The sequence below is a fragment of the Lepisosteus oculatus genome, chromosome 3, assembly GCF_040954835.1.
Source record: "Lepisosteus oculatus isolate fLepOcu1 chromosome 3, fLepOcu1.hap2, whole genome shotgun sequence".
NCBI classification, from domain to species: domain Eukaryota; kingdom Metazoa; phylum Chordata; class Actinopteri; order Semionotiformes; family Lepisosteidae; genus Lepisosteus; species Lepisosteus oculatus.
Window position 1 is genome coordinate 53,222,168 of NC_090698.1, and position 13,061 is coordinate 53,235,228.

The 13,061-nt window shown below is 35.6% G+C and overlaps 1 protein-coding gene across 2 annotated transcripts in view; it reads right to left on the reverse strand.

Annotated features, from left to right (window-relative positions):
* Positions 1-11,773, reverse strand: part of hsd17b4 (hydroxysteroid (17-beta) dehydrogenase 4) — a 90,842-nt gene extending 79,069 nt beyond the window's left edge. The window contains exons 1-6 of one of the 2 annotated variants that reach the window (XM_015367376.2): positions 11,638-11,773; positions 9,482-9,535; positions 7,559-7,666; positions 6,997-7,056; positions 5,377-5,398; positions 1,926-1,972 (exon numbers count right to left, since the gene is read on the reverse strand). In XM_015367376.2, the coding sequence (XP_015222862.1) occupies positions 1,926-1,972; positions 5,377-5,398; positions 6,997-7,056; positions 7,559-7,666; positions 9,482-9,535; positions 11,638-11,692 (346 nt within the window). In that variant the 5' untranslated portion in view covers positions 11,693-11,773. Of the gene's footprint in view, positions 1-1,925; positions 1,973-5,376; positions 5,399-6,996; positions 7,057-7,558; positions 7,667-9,481; positions 9,536-11,062; positions 11,594-11,637 lie in introns of those variants that run through there. The other variant, XM_015367367.2, reaches the window with a different exon arrangement.
* Positions 11,774-13,061: the final 1,288 nt, after the last annotated feature.

Consider the following 13,061-nt stretch of genomic DNA (forward strand, 5'->3'; position numbering starts at 1 on the left):
TGGCACTTTTTTTTGGCCATTCAGTAAGAATTTTGGCTGGGTATATCTTTTTAATACCTTTCTCAAAGTATTCCAATGGGACTAAGGTTAAGTAACAAAGGAGCCCAGGACATTAACTGCAAATTCCACCACCCTCCTTTCCGCTAGACAGAGAATGGTGAAAATGTTGCACGGTAGGTATGATTTACAAAAACAAAATATTGATCTATAAACCATCTTCCTAAAGATACAGTATAAAAATATTAGATCAATCATAACATGATTCTACCATGTAACGACAGAAGGCACACACACAAAGTGTTCTGTCTTAATAAAAACAAAAGTTAGACAGGAACAGATCTTTGTCCTTTGTTGAACATTTCTAAGAATTCATTTAACTTTGCCAACTTAAAAAAAAATGAACATGGCTTAAAAGCATTGCTTTTAAGCTTCACATGAGCCTCAAAGCTGAGAAAGCAGAATTCCCTGACCACACTGTCCTGTCATGAAAACTGACAAACTTATAAGGATGGGTTTCCCTTCAATTGTTTTTTTTTTCTTGTGGGACATCTTCTAGCATGAATGGTTATTGCTCATGCATTTTTCAAGACTGTAAAGCTGGAAGACAGCTGATAGGGAAATTACCGTTTATCCCCTCGAACTTTAGCCAGCTTGCCAATATTCTACAGTCCAGAAAGAACAAAAAAACGACATAGCTAGGGGTATATATTAAGCAGGTGGTGCTCTGTCTTTTTTTTGTAGGATTCCCTGCTCTTATTTACATACAGTATGAAGTTCCATACTGCCATCTAGTGCAACCTATACCTTTGACTGAATATACATATGTTATAGAAATGGAAGATTGAGTGCATTTGCAAACAAGAGGCAGAAGATTCCAGCTCATCCCAAAAGTGAAATACACACAAATATTAAAAAATGCCATAAATATGAGGCTTCACCAGTTATTGGAACATACAGTGTAGTATCCTTTACCTGGGGCAAGTTCATGGTTTATCCTTCTAAGGTGGTGAAAGTTTCAAAGTGTAATTTCTTTGTTACATATCTCATAAAATATCATTTTTCTTTTACAGAAAGTGTACAGTATATGTACTACAAGACAAAGATCTTTGGTGTTTGTATTATTTTTTATAAGTAGTTGCGTTTGTTCCAATTGCTTCTCTAGCTCCTGTCTGTAAGTCTTATTACTGTTGTCCATGTTTAACATGCACAAAGTACAAGGTATATTACTTTGATTTAAAAAATAGTCTATATCTAGTGGTTATACAACAGGGAATACGAATAGACTAAACCCTGAGGCAATATGTTTCCCCTTTGTTCTCTATTGTGATAACCTTCAATGCTATAATGGGTACATAGGCTTCGGGGCTTTTAATGCACTGATGTAATTAGATTTTAGCTGTCATGATATAATAATCAAACACCTAACTTTAGGCAATGGTATTCTTAGAGCCAATGTTAGTTTCAAATGTTGTTTAATGTTCTACATATAATAAATAGAAAGCCCTTCACAGTTTTTTACAGATATTTAATAGACATTCAATAACTGCATTGAAATTACCTACTACTATTGCAACTAAGTTGTTTTAAAGAAAGTTAAATTCAAATACTGCAATAAAGAAAAACAATGTGCATTTTGTACATGTACAATAAATATTTCCAAAACATATATATATATCTATCAAACAGTAACATAGGGATATTAAAAGTGCCATTCCTGCCCGTTTTTCCATAATTATTATGAGAAACTTTTTTTATATATTTTTTATACATTTATAAAAAATATAGCTATTCTACAAATTCTGTTCTTCGTCCGTAAAGAACTGTATTGTCTTTGAGGAATTACAAATGAAACAAAATACATTTATGTTAATCCAGTGTCCTAATTAACAAACAGGGTAATTTTAATTTAATACACTAAAGCTCACCCCAGTCTACATCACTGGTTCTGGCAAATGAGCGATCTCGCAATATCCTAAAAAAAAAGAAAGAATAAGAAAGTTAATTGTATATAAGCCCAGGGGTATTCACCTGCTTTCATTTTATTTATTAACTGTGCTCAATTAGTTTGGGCGAGCAAGATAAAATAAGGATTCATGAATTTCTTAACTTTCCTGTGCAGCATATTAATTGTGCATTTTCAAAAGAGAATACAGTCTGTCGGTGTAATATTATGTATATTTAAGATAAATAGATAAACAAAAAAACAGTTTCACTAGACAACTGTCAAGTGCAAAAATCAAGAAAATAAAACACATGTAGTACAGAAGGAGTATTTTTTTTAACAAATGTTTTTTGTACTGCTCCAGGAAAGTACAATTTACATGTGACTATTTAACATTTGTTTAATTAAATCACCCAGCAAAACCATTATAAGGTGAATTTCCCTAAGCGTTGAACTGACGAGCATACCAGTCATAGTACTGAAGAAATTAGTCATTCTACAGATGTCGCCGGGTACGTTATGGACTTACATTTAATCATTCGAATAGGCACTAATACAGTATGTCAGGCTGTCACCCTCTATTATTTTACAATGGTGTATTTTGTCTTCTGAGGGGAAAATACCATTTTTCTCTGTATGTTTATATTGTACAGATCCGATTAACACAGAAGAATATACATGAATAGATCAGACAGGGATGACTTAACAGAAGTGTATTTGTATTTTGTGACCTACATTGTAACTTTTTCTCCTCTATAAAGTTATTACTTATTTTAAAAAGAGAGTGCAGAATACCAATGAAATAACACAATTAAGGGTTAAGTGCACTAAAACAACAGGACCAATGACATTGATTCTATATGTCTGATGTTAACGCTTAAAGACAGCTTATATTTAATCATATTTAACTGTGCCTACTGTTAATTGATAACTTAAAATGTCGATAAACATAAAATATAAGATGATTTTGTGTGTTGCATACTAATTATACCAACATAGTTTGTGGAATAGCCATTTTACATACATACATTTTAGCCAATACAGGCTAGAAAACAACAAGGGCACACAGAAAGCTCATATAAGCTTCTTGTTTAGTGGCTTCAAAATGTATAATTAGGCCAAGTTGGGGGATTTTAAAGAGTCCTCTGCAACTATTCACAAAGAGGAATCTTTACCTAAAGATATGGCCTAAGTGTTCTCCTGGGGCGAGCTATACATAGGCAGGATAACAAGTTAAACAGGCAGATATCTTATATTTGAAGAAAGATAACCTCAGATACAGTCTCATTATCCTGTCTAGAGAAACAGTTCTCATAATAGTCTAGTAGTTTTAGAGAGCAGACTGCCCCATGGAGGATTTTGTTGTTCACAAGCCCTCATTACCTACCTGAAACCGCTGTGTCTTTTAGCTTGCAGTAATGTAATGGGACCAGTGTGGGTTGATTTAGATTGTAGAAGTCCTTTGTACGTAACTTGTAAATAGTCATTTACGTGTGTATGTGTCAGCATGTAATGAAGTATTGTAGGTATTTTTTTCTTTTACATTAGTGCTTTGTCATTGCTCTGCCATTTCACTGTGACGGAGAAACAAAAATAACCCCCTGATCCGAATACATTTCTGACTACAGGGAGTGTTTTATCCAGTATTTTAAATTGGTAGAAGATATTTTTTTTTACCTTTACATCAAAACAGGCAGCTCCCTAATAACATGGTAACGTTTAAATATTTTCTAATAAATATAAACACATCAAGTGATGTGCTACACTGCATTTAAAATCACAGCTTTGCACGATTTTTCAAATTATTACCTTATAGCATTTAAAAGAAAGACACACGTTGTTTTTTCTCATCGTGTAAAACAACAAAGCAAATATTTACCACATAAATTATACATTTATGGTATACTAAAAACTCTCTTAAAATCCTCCTTTTTAAACATGTATTATTGCATTCAGCTTTTGCTGTAAAATAAACAATTATTTTTGATAATTATGAACATTAGAAAGTTTCTAATGACTACATATTTTTCAGCCTTGTACAAATCTAAAAACACTTAAAGCACCATCAATCCCATCCCATTTTTTGTGTCATATTGCGATTCACACAACAGACACTAGTACTGTTGGATATGTCATCTATTTTTGTTTTAAATAGCTGTTTTGCTTTTTTCTTGCCCTCTGTTCCTAGATGTTCTGTGTGCTGGTGTTTCACTCTTCCCTCTTTGATTTTACCCACCACAATCAAGTACTCTGGACTCAGTAGTGGGATGGGCTCTATCTTACGACATGATTGAGTTTTCGCTCCCTCTTTTTCTGGCATTTTCTAATAGTGACATAACATTGCATGAAAGGGCCAGGGGCCTTCCCCAGCCACAAATCTGGGACTACCGTCACTAAAACAGAGCCATTTTTCCTTGGAGGGTCCATTCTACGCAAAACGTATATGAAAAAGTAACACTAGTGATCATGACAGGATACTTAAGTATCTCATCTCAAAATGAACAGATACATTGTAAATGCATATTAGTGTTTTTTACAATTTATGGCTTCTACAAAAATGCCAAAACTCCAAGAAAGGCAAACAAAATATATTAAGAAATGTGTCAATACTACTAAATATATATGTACTTGACACTCCTAAAGAAGGATCTACAGCCAAAATATTGTTTCTTTTTTCTTTCAGCATGGAATCAACATGAACCTCTTCCTATGCAGCCCATGCGTTCTGACACAGCAAACCTGAGAACTTCTTTATATTATACTTTTTCAGTAAATTTACAAGGATTTCAGTGCCTATGTGCACCAACAATGTCCGAACAAATAATGATTGAACACAAATAAAGAAATAAAGCTAGCAAAGGAAATGTGGAAACAGGAGTAACGTCAAACACTCGTTAAAAGCCTGACTAAACAGGTTAGTCATTAGTCTAGATTTTAAAACTGTGAAAGAGTTTACATTCTTCAGATTGACAGGGTGTGAGCCCCAGATCTGGGGAGCAAGGCAAGGGAGTAATGAAAGAAGCTACGTATTGCTGGATTTGGTGTGTAAGTTAAGAGTAAAATTTGGAACTGAATGTGCTGGTGAACCGGGAGCTCGTGAAGAAATGTTAGAATTGGAGTGATGTGGTCACAGAGCCTTGAACACATTTCAAGTCAAGCTGCGTTTTGGAGTGTCTGAAGTTTGTTTAGGGTGTAAGTACAGTGAGCATGGTATAGGCTATGACGGTAATCCAGCCAAGATGTGAAGAAGACAGGATCGGGGTAAAAATGCGAAATAGAAAAAATATTCTGACATTCAATAAATTGTGGCATTTTACTGCTTCCTTCTGATCTTAGATATCTTAGCCAGGACCACAGCAAAGGTGTGAAAATATCTTAAACTAAACTTTTCATACTTGTGAAGTCTGTCAGATTCAGCAGATATATGAACTTACCCAGCATTATTAATCACAATATCTGAAAAACAAGACAAAGAAACAAAGACTGATTAGAAAAGAAAAACTCTGCAATACTTTGAAAAAAAAATCTGAAACTTTTTGTCCCAAATCATATTTCTTAAACTGACATATACAAATTGTCAAACAAATACATTAGGAGTCCTGATGCACCGACAGACTGGAAGACACCTGTGCATATCTGTGAACTACAGCTTAACACTATGTAATGTACTGTATATATTTTTTGATGAGGAACCAAGTTTAATTAGCAGAAGTACCATAAATAGCATACATTGTATTTACAACAAGCTCGACATTTTAAAAATCTAGTTTAGTCTATTAAATTTAAATATTATATAATAGTTAAACACTTTATATCTAGTCATAGCATCTCCTGTATAACACATACTAGTATCTAGTATCTTTTTCAAAAGAAGTATAAAATGAAACATTTAAAAAACATTCAGGCATTCACAGCATCTAATAATTAGGCAGCGCATATTTACTGGTGCTGTGCCTGAATGCTCATATTGTGTCACTCTAGAGCATACAGCTGTTGAAGAATGCCAAGTGAGACGCATGGCATCAGAGATATTGTGCAGGCTAAACAAAGTAACAAAATATATTTCTAACTGTTAACAGATAAAAAAAATTACACTGATGATCAAATAAAAATAATAGTAAAGCTCAGTAATGGAAACTTTAATGAGAACATAAATGTTTTGCCACTAATTGGGGAAAAGCACTAAATCTGCTGGGTACATACTGTTGATGTATGCCATTTAAGACTAACAAAGTGCAGATGTATGCATAGTATAAAATAAAACTTTAAAAAGCACAGGTGAGGCATGTGGTTTGATGGCTCAGTTATCAATAGGTAGCTGGCAGCACACTGCTAAAGTCATGCAAGTCTGACACTAGAGCAAAATGGGTATGAGGATATAAGTCATTGAAACCAATGTATTATCCGTTTAAAAAGTCAAATTAAAGAACAGTCTACCAGTAAATGCAAAAATGAAAAAATATAATTATTTCCCTGCAGTGGACGCATCTCAAGTTTCTGACCTTACAGAAATACTCAAAATGCTTTCCAACAAAACACTAAATATAATCCCAGAATAATCTCCTATCAGGAAGCAGTAGAACTGTAATGTTGATGGAATTAAACCCGTGTGTGGAAGTCTATAAACTAGGCAAAACATCTGTAACAAAGTTCATAGAATAAGATCACACAACAAAAAAAAATAAAATAAGGTGTGCAGTAGGAAATGCAGAAATCCTGCTGAAGAAAAACAACCTGCTGAAAACATATGTGGTCCCAGTGAAGCCTAAAGAAACTTACTTTTAGTTATTTCAAAGGTAATCTTTGTCTGAAAACCCAGACAGGAAGGTTTACATGTGCAGTAGCTTAGCCACACACAGGCTATCGCAGGGGATCAAAGGACAGGTTTTATATTGCTGAGACTCAACAGTGATTTCCAGTGATAAACTAAAACAGGTCACGGTGCATCAGCTTCAACTGCATTTGTGGCTTGTAAAAAAACATCTCAACAGTGGAAATGAGATTTGGCATTTCAGTTGGATATTACAAGATAAAATGAAATTTTTAAGCAATACCAATTCTCCCAAATGCATCCAGTGCTGACTGAACCACTTTATCTCCATTCTCCACTGAATCTGTGAAGGCAAAGTAGGATTTTCTTTCAGGTTTGTGCAAGTAAAAGATATCAAAAATACATTAATTTATAATTATTTATTATCCTACAAACAAAACTTCACAGGTATAAACATAATCTTTTGTAACTTTGGAAAGGCTCACAACCATTTTTTGTAATTCACAAGAGTCAAAACCAACAATGATATACCGTGACTTTAAGCCTATACATTTTAAATAGCTTTTGCATTTCCATTTTAGCAGTAAAGGTATTGAACAGAAATATGCCCAAGGAAGAATAAAAAGGCATGATGGTTTAATATATGTTTAAAAGAGAGGAAAAAACGCAATATTTTAAAATTCAATCTTCAATCTTATTAACTGTAAAAGTCATACAGTGGTATGATAAGAATGCATTATAACATTTTAAATACAGTCTTTACAGCAATACTGGGAACTCAAAGAAATTAACACTGTGTAGATGTGGGTATCCAGGAAATGTCAAAAGAAATAAAAGAAAATTACCATAATTTGCAACAGCTATGCCTCCTTTTGCTCTTATTTCCTCTACGACTTTGTCAGCTGCAGATGAACTTTTGCCCCCTCCCTTAATGTCACCTCCAAGGTCATTCACTAGAAGTGGAAAAGACATGTACATCTTAAAACAGATAATGGCCTGTTCGCTTATCATGCCGATATAGGTTTTGTCAACCTTATCATCTGAGCTTTCAAAGAACAATGCTGCCCCCTTGTGGCTATAAGGGAAATTGTACTTCACAATACCTGACTTAAAAAATTAATATTTACTGTATGGGCAAATTGTCTTGCCTTCTAATTTTACTTTACAGAAGCTTAATAACTCGAGAACATTGTTCTGCCATTTTTTGAAAACTGACTTCCGCATTATAGTGGAATCATACCTTCTTCCTACACTCACAGATCCCCATTTGTGTGTTTAATTGTAAATATGTCCAGTAAATATGGGCTCTTCTTCAACAGGAAATGGATATACTTTCACTACCATATCATCAAAAGAAGACAAGACAAAAAATAAAATTCTTTAATTGACCGGAACAGTCAATTTTGAATTAATTCATATATCACTGTAAATATAATGAAAGACTAACTAGTGCATTTATATTTAAGAATGCAGCATAATCTTAAAAGGGTTATTGAGCTATGTCATAAAACATTAAATGCTAATGCCAACCAATCAATTTATTTTGTGTATTGCTTTATGTAGTGTTAACATTTATGGTTATAGCAGAAACATGTTCCACAGACTAGAGACAAAAACTAAAATTTCCCAAATCGTGGAATACTGCTTCTTCTGAAATGATGTCACTCTCGGATGCACATATCGTCTTAACTCCCCAGTCCCACCCACATGATAACAACCCTCCATTTCCTGTTGAATATTTCAGAGAGGGTTATTTTGTGGGGCGGGGACTGGAGTTTAAGTTCAACAATTGACAACCTGAAGAAAAATGCTTATTACTGAAATGCGGTGTTTGGTGTTGGAAGAGTGGATGCCTCAACTTCTTTAGTAGTTGGAGAAGACTGATACTTAATGATAACAATGGTGTGCAATATGATAATTTTGCTATTTAAAGATGAAATGATAGAACAGCAACTGATTTTGTGAGTATGTATCTGACATAGGTGTGATTCCCTGATTAATATTAACCTCAATTAACAAAGTTTGCTTCAGAATGGAAATGTAGCCAATAGCAAAAAAAAAAGGACCACCTACAAACAACTACAAACAGCAAAGGTATAAGTTGGAAACGTAAGTTGGTGAATTCGTATTATGTTACGAATTCACAGGACCCTGAAACAATCAAAGGAATGCCAGATTGTAGAGGGATTCATCCATACTTCTGTGAAGGCTTATAAGTAAAAGCTGAACAGACTGACAATGTGACAACGATACCCTCCTCTGTGAGGTCATTCTCCACCAGAACAGGAAAATAATCTACATGAATGTGTTAAATGAAATGCTAAGTATGATCCATCTAAAATGTTTCAATAAAATGCTCCAATTGTCAATTATATCATAATGGATGCATATGGCCAATGGACTTAATGTAAGTGTATTCTGAGAACATATTAAAGGCTGTATAACTTTATCAGCTTACTTCAGCTTACTATAAACCATTTTCCTGAATGTTTGTCTCTGAAACAACCTAGAAACATCAGGCAGAGGAGAAAGGAACAATAACCTCTCCTTTAAGGACATGTTTCATTTTAATAGGATACAACCCCACAGCACGATGTACTATAAAAATATGCAGAATCTCTCACATGGCATTCATTTCATTTACATTCAAATTGGAATTCATCTGAAAACAATCTGATACAGCTAAATACTGACTCCAGAAATGCAAAAAGCATGTTGCATTGACCTCACATGATGTAGATTTTTCTTTGGATTAAATCCAGACCTACCCACGACACAGGCTCCCCTTTCACCAAAGGCTAATGCATATTCCCTTCCAAGTCCTATGGGACAAAAACAAATCATTAACTGTTTGCCTTGCAGAAATGTCTGAACTAAAAAGTTAAGAAAATACAGTATGAAAATTAACTCCCATCAATTCCATGCAGTAATACATATAGTATGTTAAAAGTACCTACTGCACACTGACATTTCAAATGAAGTTTTGTGTTCTGGTTTCAATCACTGCTGTCAGATTAATATTATATTTAGGAAAATGTTCCAAGTCAATATATCAAGCCAGTAAGCTTCTAACCATCCAATCCTTATAACCAACTGCTTTACAGCACAAACTGTAAGAAATACTGAACCAAATTCTTAATCAAGTACGCCTTTAGGAGAATAAACAGGTTCAAAGCTTTTTATATATCAAAATAATGCAATTCTACATGATCCTCCGCCATGTCCTTTGCAAGTACAGTATAACTTGTTCCAGCTTCTTTGCACTGACACCCTGTCAATTTCATGAAAATATTCAAATTATTGATGCTCACTCATTAAGGTTTGGAATAGTTGGAAAAGGCCCCTAACTATCTTAGTAAATAATCCTCTTATCATCTGAGCTTTCAAAGAACAATGCCTGACATGTCCTTTGAGCTTTTTGGACTCTGACTTTATTTCATCAGCAGCTTTCAAAAGGCAGCTGAAGGAATTATGTGTTATGGCTCACACAACACTACTAACAGTTCAGCAAGAGAAGCAGGTACTGTACAGTAAGTCTGGTATCTTCTTGATTCACTCCTCCAGCCCATCCTATGGGACTGAGGTCCATACCCTGAGGATGTTAGGCTCTGAGGTTTATTACCATGTAAGTCTATTCAATGTTTCCTGCAGATTTCCCTAATTGGTCTTTAACAGCTGCAATGCTTTCATTCTGGAGTCTACTTCATAGCACAGATTGAGACTGTGTGGTGTGAGGAAGTCAACCCACCTGTACAGATTTCAGTGTGTGTTAATTCCCAGACTTTTGAGAATATAAATGTGTTTTGTTTTTCTGTTCAAATGCTTCTTTAGAGAGCATTTTTGTTGAGTACCAGCTTTGTGGCAGTGACAGAAAATACTTTCAAAAGCCCTGTTGAATAAATTCATCTGGCCAAAGTCCACAAGGCATAAAAGTAAAAGAATGCTCTTTTAGACCATTTGCACACAATATTATTCTGTAACTTTTCCGTTATTCCTTCTCCTTTCCTCTTCTATTGAGGACAAACAGTAAAACGTTTATAGTTTTACAAATAAAAAAACATGTAATCAAGTAGTTTTGAGTACTTTATTACATGTTACTGATATTGCTATTGTGTAACTGTCTATTGTCTTATCTTCTGTCCAATTTATATACTGCACCTGAGTGACTACTGAGAAACACTTTTCATTATACTATGCACCTTTGTAAGTTTAATGACAATAAAGTTGAATTGAATTAGATAGTAAATCTAAGAAGCATTAAGTGTCATTAAGTTTCCTCGTGTTCGAGAAGTCTAGACCATTAGCTGATAAATCTTAAATTAATCCACAGTGTTTTTGCAGCTCCTTACCGACACTGAGACCATTTCTCATGATCCCCTTCGCCATAGATGCTCCATAGGACTGGTTTGCTCGGATCCTAAGTGTGCAGAGCTGGGCACCGATAACCATTGTGCTGTGTATTATGCAAGTTTTGCACTTTCACACAGTAACTGCAGTTCACCCAAGCGCCCTTTGTTCAGTATACTGAAATGCTCACCAGTTTAAGGACGGATCATCTTGAACGATCTCTTATTAATTTCCGTATGTAAATTACGTTTTTAACTAAAATCGCTAATTGCAAAAAAGAATAACCGAATAGAAGTTCGCAGTCCACAGCCCGAGGGCAGATAAAGATATTCACCTGCTAAGCTAGCAGCTATATTTAACATTAGACTTCAAAGGTATCTGTAGAACTACCGTAAAACTATGTTTCATTTAAAGGTTTATTATAACTGTTTCTAAACAAAGCATTTTTTTTTCTGATATGAGCACACTAATTTCTAATTTAGTAGTTTACCAACCTCCGAGCCTTCATTTTACAGTGCAACGTATAGGCCGCTAAGTACTAAGAATAACCACTATCTTTTTTGCGTAGCTTATTTACCTCCTCCAGCTCCTGTAACCAGAACCACCTTTCCATCGAATCTCAAAGACGACATTGTTACCTACACCGAGGTACTTAGCACACTGCCTCTGATGTACTTTTGTTCCGTCTTTCACAATCCAGGAAATAGCAAAGCTGAAGGCACACAAAGCATTGCATTTTGGGACCTGTAGTTTTTATGCAGGGAAGGTGATTTTAATCAGATGTGCTGAATAAGAGGAATAATGCAGATATGTGGGGGGAAAAAACTGCAGATACTATATCTCTTAGCTGTCATGGGAATATATGGGAATTCCTCTGGAGGAGCTGCATTCTGTTGTGGAAAAATTCCAATCCTCTCTGGTGATGCAGCCAGCAGCTACAGTATATCACCCTGCAACTCACAGCTGGCAACTCACTGAAGCTAGTTAGCAGCAGGTGTGAGCCTAGCAAGGTACCTGGATGGGAGAATTCCTGGGAAAAACTAAGTTTTCTGCTGGAAGAGGTGTTGGGGCCAATAGGGGGTGCTCACCTCGTGGTCTGTGTGGGTCTTAATGCCCCAGTAGTGATGGGGACACTAAGATATGATAGGATCATTTTATTAGCCATATACAATTTCTTGCATTAGGAATTTGTCTTTTACACATACCCCAGCTTGCTTTCCATGAGACACACAGGCACACGGACAGGGAGAGAGAAGTTTGGGGTCAGAGCACAGGGTCAGCCATTTATATGGCACCCCTGGAGAAGTTGAGGTTAAGGGCCTTGCTCAGGGGCCCAACGGACTATGAGTCCACTGATGGCCTTTAAACCGGCAACCTTCCAGCCACAGGTGCAGATCCTTAGCCACAGTGCCACTGCTCTGCCCCTTTTTTTACTACACTGTAAAAAGGTGTAGTAAAGATGAGATGTAAAACCAAGGTCCTGACTCTCTGTGCCCATTAAAACTGGTGTTTCTCAAAAAGAGTAGGTATGTTACGCTGGTGTCCTGGACACATTTTCAATTGGCCTTTAACAATCATGGCCTCCTAATAATCCCCATCTATGAACTGGCTTCATCACTCTGTTCTCTTCCCCACTGACAGTTGATGTGTGCTGAGTATTCTGGTGCACTACAGCTGCCATCGCATCATCCAGGTGGTGAGGTCCCCATTACCTGTAAAGTGCTTTAAGTGGAGTGTCCAGAAAAGCGCTATATAAGTGTAAGGAATGATTATAACCTGACATGGTGTTGTCATGATCCTCACCAGGATAAGTGGTACTGAAAATGGATGGGTAGTTACAGGATTTTTGGTCATTTTTCTGCCTCATACCTTTTCTTTCTTTCTCTCTTGTGTGTTGTACGCTGTAATTCAACCTCCTGTGAAACTAATTAAACACAATCCTCTGAATACATAATAGTAGTTGCCTCTCCCCTTGGCAGGGCCTAGGATGAAGAGTCTCTG